This window comes from Populus alba, chromosome 14 (assembly GCF_005239225.2).
Source record: "Populus alba chromosome 14, ASM523922v2, whole genome shotgun sequence".
In the NCBI taxonomy this organism is placed as follows: domain Eukaryota; kingdom Viridiplantae; phylum Streptophyta; class Magnoliopsida; order Malpighiales; family Salicaceae; genus Populus; species Populus alba.
Window position 1 is genome coordinate 15,260,787 of NC_133297.1, and position 16,172 is coordinate 15,276,958.

The 16,172-nt window shown below is 33.1% G+C and overlaps 3 protein-coding genes across 3 annotated transcripts; 2 read left to right on the forward strand and 1 right to left on the reverse strand.

Moving 5' to 3' along the window:
- The first annotated feature begins 2,032 nt into the window (after positions 1-2,032).
- On the forward strand, positions 2,033-6,647 carry LOC118034188 (uncharacterized). Its single transcript, XM_035039451.2, has 11 exons — positions 2,033-2,189; positions 2,532-2,665; positions 3,310-3,391; positions 4,269-4,339; positions 4,468-4,569; positions 4,680-4,769; positions 5,463-5,537; positions 5,626-5,658; positions 5,740-5,820; positions 6,099-6,158; positions 6,233-6,647. The coding sequence occupies exons 1-11, from the start codon at positions 2,135-2,137 to the stop codon at positions 6,401-6,403; spliced, it is 954 nt and encodes a 317-aa protein (XP_034895342.1). The 5' UTR covers positions 2,033-2,134; the 3' UTR covers positions 6,404-6,647.
- Positions 6,648-9,890: 3,243 nt separating this feature from the next.
- On the forward strand, positions 9,891-11,021 carry LOC118034110 (eukaryotic translation initiation factor 1A). Its single transcript, XM_035039343.2, has 2 exons — positions 9,891-10,036; positions 10,424-11,021. Exon 2 carries the CDS (start codon positions 10,435-10,437, stop codon positions 10,870-10,872), a length of 438 nt encoding a protein of 145 aa, XP_034895234.1. The 5' UTR covers positions 9,891-10,036; positions 10,424-10,434; the 3' UTR covers positions 10,873-11,021.
- A 615-nt stretch (positions 11,022-11,636) lies between these two features.
- LOC118034031 (protein IQ-DOMAIN 33) lies at positions 11,637-14,241 on the reverse strand. The gene is made up of 6 exons (XM_035039220.2): positions 13,840-14,241; positions 13,312-13,596; positions 12,838-13,044; positions 12,547-12,660; positions 12,092-12,457; positions 11,637-11,852 (listed from the first exon to the last, which is right to left on the reverse strand). Exons 1-6 carry the CDS (start codon positions 13,909-13,911, stop codon positions 11,748-11,750), a joined length of 1,149 nt encoding a protein of 382 aa, XP_034895111.1. The 5' UTR covers positions 13,912-14,241; the 3' UTR covers positions 11,637-11,747.
- Positions 14,242-16,172: the final 1,931 nt, after the last annotated feature.

Genomic DNA, 16,172 nt, shown 5'->3' on the forward strand with positions numbered 1-16,172 from the left:
ATTTAAAAAAAAATACATATTAAAAAAACATAAAAAAGACAAAAATTAAAAAAGGTAAGAGATCATGTATTGTTGGGTCTAACAAGTTAGGCTATCACTCATAACCTATTTGGAAAATACCCTCATATACGGACTCTTATTTTCTTAAAATCCTAATGGGATTGAAAATTATGTAGGTGAATAAAAAAAAAGATAAAAAAGCTCAATTGTAAAATAGCTCGATGCTAAATGATGAAATGTAATAAATATTAAATAAAGAAAAATCATAAACAAACTCAAGCTAAACCAGGTTAACCCGTCAAATTTGCGGTCGGTCTAAATGATAACACCAGGATAAAAGTATAGAAAGAATAATGGAACTGAAAAGGAAAATTAAATCTCAACCAATTTAATATTAAAGCATGAAATAAAAGAAATATCTATTTAAAAACTTTTCTAAAGTAAATTCAACAAAGCATGACAAATAAAAAGAACTGAGATAACATGAGTAATTTTAAAATTTAGTGAAAAACTCCTTAGAAAGCAAATAAATAAAAACAATAGAACCCAATCTCTAATTGAGTAAATGTTGAAGTCTGAAAAAAAGAGAGAAAGAAGCATGCTCTTAAGAAAAAGAAAAAAAAAAACCAAGCAAATCCAAGTGAATCTCCTACATCTAGGTTAATTTCTAAAACTCGCAACTCATAAAATTCTAGATCTGGGCTTAATATTTAATGTTGAATAATGAATTAGAAAAAAAATTAATTTAAAAAAATATCAAAGTAAAAAAATAGCAATGAAAAGAATGATGATCAAATTTGATATGAGAAAAAAACTTGAGGATGAAAATGTAAAAGGAAAATCAATTTAAAAAATTATCTCAAATAAAACAAATAACAATCAAGGAATGAAAACCAAATTTGAAATATATAAAAAAAATAAAGGGGGATGAGGTTGAAAAAGAATTTTAAATTTATAGATTATATCAAATAAAACAAACAATAATAAAAATATGGATCAAATTTAAAGGAATAATAATTTAAAGGGTTGCTTTGAAATTTTGAAGGGAAATACATGAAAATTAAAGAGAGAAAAAAAAAAAAAAAAAAAAAGTTGTGGGCACTTTAAAAAACATACAGTGTCCTAGAGAGGACAAATATAGATGATGGAAGAAAGAGTGTTTTTTTTAACTTGAAAAACATACCTTAATATAGAATCAATATGTGTGGACTTGTGTTACATCACAAAACCAAACTATTTGTTATGTAAAAAATATATTCAGGTGTCATAAATATATTTTAAAATAGAAAAAAAATATATGACTCGAATTATAGACCTGACTAGATCAAATAAATTAGTTTTATTTTAATTAGATGATAAAAAAATAGATAACAACAACATGTGAATCAGATTATAAAAAAATATAATCATGATAATTTTTTTTCAAAAGAAAACAAACAATGTAGCCAACCACTTTTTAATTTATTTTAAAAGTTATATTAATTCATTATCCTTGACCAACCTATTAATTACAAAACAACCTCGAGAAAAAGAAGTCAATACCTCTGTATAAACAACCTATATTTTTTACCCTAAGAAAAATTGTGTAATTATACTATAAAATTAAAAAAAAAATTAAATCACCCTTGAACAACAATGTTAGCTTTTTTAAGGGGTATTTTAATTATTTTTATTGTGCATTAAAAGTTAAATATATAAAAAGCACCTCAAAACAAATTAGTAATGACAAATAAATCTTACAAAAATACCAAAACATTCTTGAATAAAAAGGAATTAATTTTTTAGTCAACGTCATAAACATCACTCCACTATTCTAGTAAATAAGGAAATATTTTCTTGGTTGCAAAGAATTCACCTTTTTCTTTTAGTAACTGTTTGTTTTTGCAGTTAAAAATATGTTTCGTGATTTTTAATTTTTTTTACTTTAATCTTTTTTTATATATATATTTTAAAAAAAAAACACTTTAAAAACAAAACAAAATCATCCACACGTTCCAAAAAGTACCATAGTATATTTGTTACGTTATATTTTTAAATTACAAACCAGCTTTTGACAGCCAAAAAGAAAAGAAGAGAAAATAATCAGTTTTGCCAGGCTGAGGCAGCCTCCATCAAGAAGAAGAAGAAGAGAACGATGGCTTTGCAGACTGGGGTCTCTACGTCCAAAGTTCTCATTCTCGTCGGTGCAGGTCTCTCTCTCTCGTCCCTTCTTTGCCTTCTCTGATCATAAAAGCTTCAACTTTACTTTGACTCTAATGCTTTTCGGCCGCTTCACGATTATTGACCCGATAAACAATTCAAACACCTCTCAATCAGCAATTTCACCCTCTTTTGTTTTTTCTTTAGAAATATAAAATCTCATGTAAATTGAATTGATAAGGTTTTATTTTTTTCTGTTTCTTGTCTGGATGCAAAGATTTATGAATTTTTTCGTCCATGGAATTGTAAACTTACTTGATTTTAGCTTATCAAATTGTTTTCATGTTCTAATGTATGCTATTATATTAATGTCTCTGTGTTTTTTGTTTTAGGTTTGACTAGTTCGATTATTTTGAAAAATGGACGATTGCCTGAACTCATTGGGCAGCTTCAAGAATTACTCAAGGGTGTTGACGAAGTCGAGATCGCTCCTTACAAATACGACACTGCTGTTCTTGCTGCTCGGGTTTTCCAAGTTTTTATTTATTTATAAGAAATGGGTACTCGTAGAAGAGCATAACACAAAGGAAGAAAAAAAGAACATCTTGTTTTGATACATGATGCGAAAAACACATTTTAGCAGATTTCAGTGCATCAAAAAAGTTCCAGAGTTGGACTGTAAATAATGGACCCTGATGCAATGTCAGTTTAAATAGATGCAAGTTTGCATGTGCGATTTTGTATTATGAATTAAGAGAAACTATTTCCTCCTTAGTTCAGGGCTGCTAGTTTAGAGAACCTGGTTGAAATCATCTCACGGAGGAAATCCTAGTGGCCCCTAACTTTTATTCCAAGAATTGAATCAAAGGGGACTTTCTTCCTAGAATCAGAATATAGGAAGCAGAGTCTTCTTAAAATGTTGGGTAATTGAAGTCCATTGGAGGTGTGATAGACTGCTTTCCATGTGTGCTGTCATGCCTGTGAGTTTTGGGAAGGTTTCTGAATCTTCTTAGGTGCACTGGTATCTAAAAGAGGGGATATTAGTTTGTGGAACAGGAAGTGGTTATATTTCTAAAGGAGTCAGGGTATTTGGCTATTGTTAGCAATCTATCATATTTCTCTTCGGATTGACTGTATTTTCTGATGTATACTCATGTGTCTCTGTCTTAGATTCGTCAATTGGCGCAAGAGATTAAGGAGTTGAGCTTATCCAGTCCTGTAACCATCTATAATGGAAATTCTGTTTCTAATGGTAAGTATTTTTTTTAAGAGCTTAAGATTCCAAGTAATTTCCATACTTTTCTTGAAGAGTAATAGATTCTTAATAGTCTACCTTTTGCCATGTCCTTCATTTTATGTTCTTATTGTGTTTTGAGTTGAAATTTCTCTCTCTTTGATCTTCTTTTGATACTTATATGCTGATAGATAACCAACCTTCCAATGGGCTTAGAGTTGATTAAAAGTGCATCAAAATTGCTAAATTTTTGTCCAATCAGTGTGTAAAACTCTTGGTTAGCGTTTCAGGACTCTGATAAGCATGCTTTACTTTTATTAGCAGGTTTAATCTCTTGATTTTACTGTGAGATGCAATGCATTTTCTTATTTTGAAGGACATGTGGATCAACTATTTGCAGAAAAACCAAGTGGCTTGTTAATAGGACATTTCATTCTTCCTTGACCAGTCTCCTTCTCTCCCCTGAAGAAAAGGGAAAGGAAGAGAAAAGGATAAATGCTATTCATAAGTCTTATTTGGAATGACTTAAGAAATAATCAGCAAATTTTAAATCTGTACTGCAATTATTTCAGACTAGAACACGAATTATAAGTTAACTTCAGTTGAGATATCCAAGTCGATCATGAGAAGGCTTTCAGATTGTTTCTTGAATGAAGCCTAAACAAGGACTAGATAACTTGTAAGGTAAAATTATTATAGGATTTAGAATTTCCTCTAAACATTTTCTTTTCCCGATGTTAAAAGGCATTCAGGTTCAGTTATCGTGTTAGCTTTTTTTTTCAGTGCATGGTTCTATTAGATATTTTTGGCAACATCTTGCAACATTTCTATTTTGGATGTCTTGATGGAAGAGTAGAATACGCAATGATGCTTGTGAAATTTCCCGTGCACACAGGGAATTTTTCTTCTTACCTAGTGCCAGCTGCTGCACTTGGAGCAATGGGATATTGTTACTTTTGGTGGAAGGCAAGATTCTTAATGCTTAAAGTGAAAACAATTTCTTATCCCAAATGCCGATGGTATTGCACCTGTTAGCACATTGTCTTTTTGCTGATCAATGGGTGGATGCATCATCTATTTGCTTTGTGGTGCAGGGCTGGTCATTTTCAGATGTAATGTTTGTAACGAAGCAAAATATGGCAAATGCTGTTGCAACCGTGTCAAAACAATTGGAGAATGTATCTGAAACGTTAGCTGTAAGTAGGATGACTTATTCTTTCTAATAAGTCTTATGTCTTAGATAGCAGCTCTATGTTTTGGATTCTTTGCAGTATTCTTAATTCTCTTCGACTGTCAACTTGTGCAGTCAACAAAAAGACATTTGACAAAAAGGCTGGGAAATTTGGACTGGAAGATTGAGGAGCAGATTGAAACATCTAAGCTCATTGCCAATGATGTATGTTCAGTATTCTCCTTTTACAATTGATAGATATTAATCATTTGTTTCTCGCTCTTTTTCTTCCCATTTCTTCCTTGCCTAGGGCATAAGGTATGCTTGGTTGTGTACAAGCCAAGCTAAGGTAACCAACACTTGCCATATCCAGCTCAGCTTGTTGGAATATGTACGACAGTAGGAGCATCAGCTTGAACTTGATTGAGCTACCTAGTGAACCTGATCCTGAACAGAAAGGCAACATGATGTAGATCAGAAAAGAGAAGGGAAAAGGAGAATATTAGAGAGGAAATAGGGTAGAGAAGAGGGACATTTAAGTCAATTCAGAAAATGAAAAATCATGTGCAGAGCATGTTAGATTTGAGAATGAGGTGAAACCAAAGGTTACAACTTACAACAGCGTGATTTTTTAAAACAAGGGTGTGATTTGGAAAACATGTAGTATATAAGCGGTCATTAATAGGTTTCCCTGTTTTATTTCTTTTTTGTGTATCTTAAATAGTTCACTACACTCTATTCTTTGCCTGTCGTCTCATTTGGATTTTAATTTCTACTGTGCATCTGATTCTGTTTCTTATGAATACCCACACCCGAATCTGCACACAATTGGATATGCTCAGAGTAGATATTATTTTAGCTAAATCAACTCATATCAAGATAGATATGTATTTCAGCTATGGTTTTACTTGCATGCAGATAGATGAGATGAAATCAAATCTTTCCCAAATTGGATATGATGTTGAATCAATCCATGAAATGATATCCGGGCTGGTGAGTTGCAATGCTTCTTGTAGCTTGAAATTTATTTTTGATTGGAGGATGCCTTTGTTGATTCCTGATATCTCAAGAATCTCAACAGGAAGGGAAGCTTGAACTTCTTGAAAGCAAACAGGTTTTTTTTTGACTTCCTAATCATTGAGTTCTTTCTAACAATGTGCAATGGCTCAGAAATTTTTGAATCCGTATCACACAGGATTCAACAAACTCTGGTCTATGGTATCTATGTCAATTTGCTGGAGGCTTTAAAGATGGACTTGACACTAAAGCTTATCAGGTCTGGTAACCACCCGCTGCAATTTTACCTCCTTTCTAATTCTAATAATCTTACGTTATGGACGTTTTGCCAAGTCCCTCTCCACTCCCCTCAAAGCCAGCAACCCCCCCCCCCCCAAAATAAATAAATAAATAAATAGAATGGCCCATTTCTTGGCAACCACACGGATAATGCACAGGTTGTGACCCTGCTCTAATCTATGGACTGATTCTGGTCTTACCTTCTCAGTTTTTGTATTTAGTTACTAATTGAACTATTTTACCTTGGAATTCGGGTAGGATGTTGGTGCTAAGCTAGCAAACCATTCAGCTATGGCATATGAAGAAAGGTCTCTAAAGGTATGTTAAGTCACACTTTCTTCATTGTATTCATAATTCGATTTTCCATGACATGGTCCAACGTATTGTTTCAGGGTCTTCAATTTATTGCTGAAACTAAAGAGTCCGTCGAGAAATCTGTAGAAAATGCGAAGAAAAATGATCTTGATACCTTGCCTAGTGAAAAAGCAAGAACTTTGAAAATACACAGGTCATATCCAGGTGGGTTTTCTTTGACCCGAGACATCTTGGGTTCCGGCATATAAACCTTTTGTTATCTTCTGGATGTTATTGATTTTTTTAGCAGATATCCTTTCTTTGGATTCCATAATGTGCATGGTTCTTAAGATTGACCTGTTCGATTCTGCATTGAAAAATGCATGCTAGATTTGGGTTGCTCAAATGTGTTCTTCCTTTCCTTCCCAGGAAAGCATAAAATAGTTGTATTTTTCTGTAACTTCATGTCAATGCTATACGTTTAGAAATAAAGCACAAGCATTTTGTGTGCTATTTGTCAATCCCCAGCATGTAGGACTTTTGGACTAAAAAAATTATATATAAAAAAGTCAACATTTATTTAGTTCTTAAAAATCTTAAGAAGGTTACTTTGCTCTATATCTATTCCTAATTTTGTTTCTTATAAATAATTGTCTGCCTCATCATTTTCAAGTCTTATTTATGAATTTATTTTTCATATTGCAATCTTGAAGGATAAAAAAAATATATAAAATGGGAAAATAAATTTATATAATTACTCTTGGAATCATCTTATCCAAATAAAATTGATATATATATATATATATATATATATATATATATATATATATATATGAGAAATTGCAAATGCAAATGAATAAAAAATGCAAAACATGAAATGTAAACCATTGCATGTATGGGGAAAATAAAAGAATTACAAATATTAAAATATTGCAATTTTCGACATACTAAATTAAGCGACATTTATCATAGGATTTTGTTTAGTTTACGATCGGATTTCAAAGAAAAAAATCAAGCAATTAAAATTCAAATAGCATGGAAAACGTTACAAGCTCAAATGTGCAAGGCAAAGGAAGACTTGAGACCCGTTAAGTTTGTTTTTGAGTTTTTTTTTTATAAAAAAATTAGATTGTTTTAACATGTTATTACTAAACAAAAAAAAAAATTATTTTAATATATTTTAAAATAATTTTTTTTAAAAAACAATAACCACTATAACATAACCAAATACCACACCTGCCTAAATTCAACTCTCGGCTAAAATTGAAGTACATAATACGGAAATAATCTATACCTGATATCATTTATTCCTATTAAAATAGAATGGGGATATGCGGCCAATTTGAAATTTTAACAATGATTATAATTTGAAGTGTTTTTTATTTAGAGATATATTAAAATGATATTTTTTTAAAATTATATTAGTACATCAAAATGATTTGAAAGTATTAAAAAAATAATTTTTCATAAAGTAATTTTTAATTTTTTTAAAATAAAACAGGTGTCAACCATGTTTCTATACAGAACAGATTTCCTTGTATATTACAATGAGACCCAAACAGATATCAAGCTAGCAGCTAGGGGGAGACCATGACTGCCAAGAAGGATTTGAAATAAAGCAGGATCGAGGAAAAAGACCCATCTAGTTGGATTCTTGAACTAACTAATAGACAAAGCAAGGATTAGGGTTGAAAGTAGTATTTGGGGCTGCATTTTTATCTGTGTTTTGCAAAATTTTATTTTTATTTTTTTTGTTAAAATTGAGTGTGGCTTATACTTTTTGGATCGTTTTAATGTGCTGATATCAAAAATAATTTTTAAAAAATAAAAAACATCATTAGCATGTATTTCGGTACGAAAAGCTATTTGAAAAGTAACCGTTATTATATTATCAAACACGCTCCAAATCGAGAGTAGGTGTCATTATTTTCTAGGAGCTGTAATGTCAAGGTGTTCGAAGGACAAATCAACCACCGCATCCTGGAATATGCCGCCCATATATATGTTTATATTTAACCTAAACATTTGAGATACGGCAGCCTCCTCCTCCTCCTCCAGTTATTTACTCAAAAACTAACCTAGACTTGCAACTCTCCATGTGAGGCACAGACATAAAGAAAGAACAAGCATGGGTTATGAAATTTTGAGAATGAAATTTTTTATTTGAAGGGAAGAATGGAATAAACCCTGTTATAATCTAATCCAATTAAAATAATAATAATAATAATAATAATAATAAATATATGAGATGAATGAAATTGAAAAAATAATAATAATAAGACATTAATTAATTTAGAAGGAAGGGATGGGGGCAAAATAGAAAACAAAACACTTAATCTAATGGGGTTAATGTGTAAAATTAGAAAATTTAGGCCATATAAAAGCTCAATTTTCTTCTCTTGGCCGGTGTTTTTCAAGCTGGGGGGGGGGGGGTCCTTGAATTTTCTTTCAAATTCTTGCCAAATTCACTCAAAAAAAGAAGAAGGTGTAATTAGAGAATTTAAGATATCTTTAGGTGTTTAAAAAAAGGCGATTAAGAGTTATAGAGTTATTTTGAAGAGAAAAAAAATAAATAAATTCAAAAGCTAGGGTTTAGGGAGAAAGACAAGAGAACTTGGAGTTTTCTTGCCTTCCATCTTTGAAACATATTTCTATTGAGGAAACGGACCTATTCCTGCATGGATGAAGAAATGCAATTGTTAATATTATGTAAAATTAGGGAATTGTGTTGTGGATTGTTGTAATGATGTAATTTATGGTTTAATGATGATGGTAAGCATGTGATAAGATTGGGTAATTGGCTATTTCAAAAAAAAATCGGAAGAAATAAATTTTTCCTTTTTTGTGGACACTTTTGCCCAAGAGGAAGAAATGAGAAAGAAATCAAAGAATTAATACTATTGATTAAAATTGTCCACATAAATGTAAATGGAGGGAAAGAATAATAAATTAATAAAAAAAGGATCTATCCATACTCTCTTCATTGGTTTCGGCTTACACTACCAAAAAAGAGAGGGTTAAACCTTGGCCTTCTCAGTGAGAGAAACATTTTTATTGGATTAATTGATGTGTTTTAAGAACAAAAAAAAAAAAAACAATAGTAACAACATAAAGAATTGAGAAAGAAATTGTATTCTTTTTGCGAATAAAGAATTTGGCTAAGCTTATAGTGGAACATTGAGCTGGAAAAATTAATGAATCATATTGAATTATATTGATTTTAGATTGAAATTTATATGTAAGATAATATTGATTTTTATGCTGAATTAGCAATTAATAATTATTAATTTTGGTAATGCACATTTATGGCTGAAGAGTTATATCAACAGTAAAAGACTGTGTCATACGCACAAGTATCAAATAGGTATTTAACACCTTGAAATAAACTAGTAGTTTATTTCAATAATTCATAAAATCAATTTCTTTTTATTATAAAATTATAAAATAAAAAATTAGAATAATGGCTTGTCAAATAGGTGTATTGAAAAATTAGGGTTATTGAAAGATTATTTCTTGATTTCAAGGGCATCCATTTCTTATAGGTGAGAGAGAGCGAGAGAGAGAGAATCGGACACAATCGATTATTTCCTGATAACAAAAGTATTAGCGAGACAACCGATTTACTTTCTTTAACAAAAGTACTAACGAGAAAATTAGACGCAATCGGGCTTTTATTAACCAAACCTTCTTGTACATTGAACTCAAGACAAATAAATAGGCCCGTCAACGTGGGCCTGATTTGGATAATATGGGCCTCCAAGCTGAGCCGACATCAAAATGGTGTACAGAAAAAAGAGGTTTAGGTCAAGAAGAAGCTAAGAAAGAATCCCACTGATTGATTTTCTTTTTCTATCTATCTGTCAGCTTCCTCGCTCCTCTCTCACCTTAGCACCACCGCCCAGGTACTGCTCATCTTTCATCTCCCCCTTTTTTTTTTAATTATTTGACCTCATTCAACTAACGCGCAAGCGATTTTATTTTTTTTCCCTGTTCATTTCCCATTACTATCACGCTCTTCAATTGAGAGTCTTGTTCTTGATTTCCAGATTTTAATTTCTGCCTTGTTATTTTCCCGATCTGCGATTGATTCTGTTTTTTGATTGCTGTATAGTTTTCTTCATTCCATTCTTGTTCAGTTTTTTTTTTTTTTTTTAATGATTTAGGGGGGAAAATTCATTTTAAAGTAAAGTAAGATTTAGGTTTTCAATTTATAGAAATGTTTTTAAAATTTTTTTTTTCAAATTATTAGATAACTGATTGGGTATTTGTTATTGGAGTGTGGGAAACAGAATCAGAAAGCATGCCGAAGAACAAGGGAAAGGGAGGAAAGAATAGGAAGAGAGGAAAGAACGAAGCTGATGACGAGAAGCGTGAGCTTATTTTTAAGGAAGATGGGCAGGAGTATGCCCAAGTGCTTCGCATGCTCGGAAATGGTCGTTGTGAAGCCATGTGTATTGATGGGACCAAGCGTCTTTGCCATATTCGAGGGAAGATGCACAAGAAGGTCTGGATTGCTGCGGGTGATATAATTCTCGTCGGCCTCCGCGACTATCAGGATGACAAGGCTGATGTTATATTGAAGTACATGCCCGATGAAGCTAGGCTTCTGAAGGCCTATGGTGAGCTTCCTGAGAATACTCGTCTCAATGAAGGTATTGCTGGAGGTCTTGATGAGGAAGATGATGGTGCTGGTGATGATTATATTGAGTTTGAGGACGAAGATATCGACAAGATCTAGTTTTGTCGTCTTCTTATATTTAGTGCCAAGTGACAGTGAGTGCTGATAATGAAATGCCAGAACCAGAAATGTGCATGATAAGCTTGAATTTGAGATGTTAAACTTGTTATAATTCTCATGAAATGCCTATTTGTATCACTCTTAATATTTCTCATGTGTCCTCATATCTTGTGTTGTTTATGTTGATGCTTGTCTGAATACCCAGTGCTTCATACTGTGTTTGGCCAATGTTTCATGGCTTTGGTATGGAGAGGTACGCTGCTCTGTTTTTCATTTGGTATTTGCATGATGGCTGTAAAATGTAATTGTGTGATTAGGTTGCCAGTCATTCGCCTTGGTTCCTTGTTCGGATTGTGTGTCAGGATGGGGATCATCGCTAACAAACGAAGTAATTTGTTAGCGTTCTTGTATTTACTCTTCCAGGGCTTCGATTTGTAGGCAGTGCTTCTGCGTTTTTATTTATCCTCAAGGGGACTAGAAAGGAAAGCATGTTTCGGGAATTATTAATACTTGATGACATGAGCCTCTAGTAGACAGCAGTTGGTTTCCAGAATACCAGTTCACACTCTCTTCGCACTCGTGCAAATTTAGAATACTAGTGTGTTGCTGATGCCATTAGAGGCCCCATTTAGCGTTCTTTGGTTTCCTTGGGATAGAATGAACATCTATGTTCTGAGTTCTCACATTTTTAGATCTAGCGATTCGAATGTTTCTTGATGTATCATTTGGATTGAGCGATGTTGGGTCATTACCTCTACAGGCAATTTTGAAGCCATAAATCCTTCCGAAATGGATTGCAAGTAGTATGATACAATGTTCCCCTACACACTGGAAATTTCTTTGATGATTATGACACAAGTTACAAGCTACATTGTTTAAGATGAAGCACTGCGTTTCATTTCTTTTCTACCACTTGATGTTGGATTCGGTTTCTGCTCCTTGTCTTGTTCAGTCTCTTTTGAACACCCTTTCTTGATTACCTGATCAACACATGGAAGTGTTAGTGAATTGGAAGTCTGTAAAGAATAAGAAGACAGTGAAGAGGAGAGGAGAGGAGAGGAGAGGAGTTTTGTTATACATGGAAGATGAACTATTACTTGAAGGACTGCAAGTCTACAAAGAAAGGTATCAGAAGCCAGATGCAGTTACAAGAGGTGATTAAAGTGCCCTAGTGATCATATAGTTGCGGGGGCTAGGGACAGCCGACAGGGAAATTTACCTTAGCTTGCTCTGTCGGAAACTGGTAGCTTGGGGCTGTTTTCCGCCTTGATATGGTTCTGGTAGCCTTAAGCCTACTCTTAGTGTGCTTGAAGCCATCCTTGTTTGATGCTATTGATAAGCTATCAAATTGGACAGATACCTCATTAGACCCGCAACTCTCTTTCTCTTCTATTGCCACATCAGAAAATCTCTCCCCGAAATCAAATCTGTAATTGTTGTTTACTGGCTCAAGTTGTTTGCCTGTACAGCTTTCCACTGAGCATTCTGGAACTCGTGTTGCCATCCACCTTTCTAGCCAGCTCCAACTCATGTTGGGTTGGGTGCCATCAGATTTAGTTTGTTTCTTCTTCGAGCAGATTCGTAACTACAGGCAGATTTGACGACGGAAGCAGTGTTAGTTAAAGCATTAAATCTCTATTTCCTGTTTGCAATTCTGTCAGAATTTAAGCATACCTGTTGTGAGAAAGCATATGCCAGTGCCCTTTCTCGCCTGTTTGTTGCTTCCAGTCTGCTCTGAATCCTCTTTTTCGAAATGTTGCTAATCACCGTGCTATCATCCCAATCTTCCTATAGTCCATGCATGTTATACATAGATTTAGTCTAATTCCAGCGGGGTGAAGTTTCAAGTATCCAATTTTCTCATAATTTGTTATGCCATACTTTGAATCTTTATTTATGCTCAAACCATAGAGTTTGATTCATGACAGGTAAGTTAACTAGATCATGTTTCATTTCTGTGTTCACCTTTAGCCTGAAAACCTGAGTTCTGGCTCTCTTTTGCACTCGATGATGCACAGACACATTTTCCTCTCTAACAGAGAGAACTTCCACAGAATTTCCAGTCTGAACTTCAATTGATGTGCCTAGTGAATCTCTACTTGGACTTTCTGTTCCCGGAGCAAGCTCCTGCCCACCCTCCTTTGACGTGGTCTCTTCTCTTTTATGCCTAGCCTGAAATTCAAGAACTTAAGACAACTATCCAAAACAGAAAAGGGCACAAAATCAATGATTAACCAAGTGATGCTTTTCATGATCTTAAAATTTAACCAATGCACGGTCTACTTAGAAATTTCCCTGCAAGATTTCTTGCTTACGATATCACAAAATATTATACCAGAACCAGTCATTTTTGCTCGATGATATCTGTTTATGAATGGCTATTACTTTCATCTTTCTACAATAATCCAGGTTATGGTGTTTCAGCCTATCTGAACGAACCAGAAAGTCTCTGAACGCGGACTGGATGATGATCGCTGCATCTTCTTGACGGAATAATTTGGAAGTTGAATTATGCTTTTCCTTAGGCATTTCTTCTTTGGCCTCTTCATTTTGGACATCTCCTTTGTCTTCAGTGTCCTCTAGCATGGGCTGTGTAACAGTGGCCTCGGAGCTCTTGACTGAAGCTGAATCCTCCTCTGCAAGCACTGAATTAAGCTCTTCACCACAAAGGTATAGCCTAACAGAACTCCACCTTTTCCTGTGATCCCCTGGAGTGATTCTTGCCTGAATTGGTCAACATAACATCAAAAAAGAACATCACAACCAAGTCTCTTAAGTCTTCCTGCTTAGTGTACACTCACTGATCATCAATGGTACAGAAAGATAGGAGGCATCAACAATAACTAGCAAACCAAAGAACTACAAGAAAAGATCGTGTTCATTCTCGAGAAAACTACATGAAAACCAAAGAATTCAGACCATACAGCTTAAAGAAAATCAAATGAAGTATCTAGTTTTATGACTTACATTGCTCTCATGAGTTCCATCGGAGCGGTTTCTGGAGAAGACACTCCTAACCAGCTCTCCGGTGATGCCCATTTTCAAGTGACCAGTAACCCCAAAGCAATGTGTTCGAATAGGGTGCCACCAATTATATTGCAACAACCATGCGCACAGGTACTGAGATTCCCTCAATTATTACTGGTATTGAAAAAAAGTTGAAAATTGCAAGTGACATTCTTCACTCGGTTACTTCACAGGAGTTTCATTAAATTAAGGATTAGTTTACAGGGTTAAGGCAACAACTAACAATAGGTCTTGTTATAATAAGGGACCTGTTAGCTGTCATTAAGCAGGAGATCAGAGAGGATTACAGAGCTTTAGACCTGGAATTGGGCCTTAAATCACATAAATAATTGAGGCTGAAAAGTAAAGATTAGATAGAAAGGATGGGTGGAGTTTGTTTTTTTTATTGCTTTTTGTATCACTTTTTTGCACATGGCTTGTGAAGGACAGGGCAAATAAAGCTTGCTTGCTACTGGGGCTATGTCTATTCCTTTCTAGACACTCACTCACTGCATCTACCCTTCCATTTGTGGTCCAAGTTGCAGCTGTTTAGTTTGTGCTTGGCCTGAAAAGATATCAACAACTTTAAGGACTGTCCAGTTTCATCAGGCTACCTATTGTGTGTTTTAACATTACGCAAAATTGCTGTCATTTCATTGACTTGGATTAAATTCAGTCCACAGCCAAAAAAAAAAAAAAAAAAAAACAGCCATTTAGCCAATGAGCATAGTTAAAGCATTTTTTTTTAATTAACATGGGTTTCTAGATTAATTTGTACAAACTTTAATTAATCTTATAAATCTTGAAATTAATAATTATATAAGTTTCTAAAATAACTACTCTAAATGGCCTCCATTCAAGCACCACAAGATGGAAAGTTGCCCATATTTATGCTTATTATACATGCTATCTAATACTAATTAATGTGGTATATAGCGAGATAATGAGGTTTATTAATTCCCAAAAACTCTTAAAATAAGAACGCAACTTTATTTAAAAAGAAACTTTTAAAATACTTGATTTTTATTTATTGAAGATCTTATTGATAAAATTTATTACAGCTATTTATATAAAAATTAAAAAGAAATAATGAATAAAAAGATAAAAATAGAGAAATTATTTTTTAAAATAGAAGAACTAGAAAATCTCAATAATACTAAATAAAAAAAATGAAATCCTAAAATTATTACTAATTTCTCAATAAAATGATTTTTAAAATAAATAAAACTAACAAATCCTTTAAAATCTTAAAAATTAAATAAATAATTGAATACAAATAATAGTTTTTCATATCCTTTTATATCCTTTTATCGAAGATTCGTACAAAAACCTAGCCAATGCATCTTGTTGATGGTGTGGACAAGGTCTATCATGTCATCAAGCTAGTGGTCATTATTAATCATTTCTACCTTGCACACTCCTTTCTAAACAACTTTATTGGATAATTTAATTAGTCAAATTTTAAATTTAGTTTTTAATAGTTATAGTTGAATTCTTTTAGAGTTATTAGAAGTTTATATAATTATTAACTTCAAGACCTATAAGATTAGTCGATGTGTGCACAAGTTTATTTAGACACCCACCTTAATAAACAAAAGAAGGAACTGGATCATAAATAACCATAAGGGGTATAACTTAACTGGTCAGACTTTAAATTTACTTTCTAAAGGTCATCAGTTCGAGTATCATAAACTTTAGAGTCATTAGAGACTTACCTGGTCATTAATTTCAAAATCTCAAAAAATTAATCGAGATATGCATACATTGACATGAACACCTTCCAAAAAAAAGAAATAAAAAAGAACTTGGCCATGGAATGTTCTTCTTCACTTCGTTGGCCGCTTATTTCACCAGTAAAAATAAAAGAGGGTGATGGGTCCTCAGGATTTCGGTTCCAGGCCATTATCATTGTCTCCCGAGGATCATAAGAGCATCTGCCCACCTCCTCCCCGCGCATGCTTTATTTAGTTTTCTTATTTCTCCAGTAAATAAAAGAGGTGGAGAGAGGTTTGTAATGTTAAGCTTTATTATTATTATTATTATTATTATTACAAAACAATAGTTTAAAATTTGAGACTTTTTTTTATATATATATATATATATATATATATAAAATAACGCCATTTGAGTTGTAATTCATTTGTAGGTTGTTCATCATCTCTTTAATGAAAGAGGTTCACTAATGTTATCTGAGTTGTGAGTAATTGGAGGGAGATTAAGCTTAATTAATACATACTTGTATTATTGTTTTTAGGTAAACATCAAATATATCACCAGATTATTGAGCTTATATC

What these genes read in the sequence shown, in the direction of transcription:
- LOC118034031 (XM_035039220.2), bottom strand. Translation starts at nt 13,911, where the DNA reads ATGGGCATCACCGGAGAGCTGGTTAGGAGTGTCTTCTCCAGAAACCGC. An exon ending in CATATGCTTTCTCACAACAG is followed by an intron (nt 12,458 to 12,546) that starts GTATGCTTAAAT and finishes ATCTGCCTGTAG; the next exon opens with TTACGAATCTGCTCGAAGAA. An exon ending in TTCCGACAGAGCAAGCTAAG is followed by an intron (nt 11,853 to 12,091) that starts GTAAATTTCCCT and finishes TGTGTTGATCAG; the next exon opens with GTAATCAAGAAAGGGTGTTC.
- LOC118034188 (XM_035039451.2), top strand. Translation starts at nt 2,135, where the DNA reads ATGGCTTTGCAGACTGGGGTCTCTACGTCCAAAGTTCTCATTCTCGTC. An exon ending in CTGCTGTTCTTGCTGCTCGG is followed by an intron (nt 2,666 to 3,309) that starts GTTTTCCAAGTT and finishes TCTCTGTCTTAG; the next exon opens with ATTCGTCAATTGGCGCAAGA. An exon ending in ATGAAGAAAGGTCTCTAAAG is followed by an intron (nt 6,159 to 6,232) that starts GTATGTTAAGTC and finishes GTATTGTTTCAG; the next exon opens with GGTCTTCAATTTATTGCTGA.
- LOC118034110 (XM_035039343.2), top strand. Translation starts at nt 10,435, where the DNA reads ATGCCGAAGAACAAGGGAAAGGGAGGAAAGAATAGGAAGAGAGGAAAG.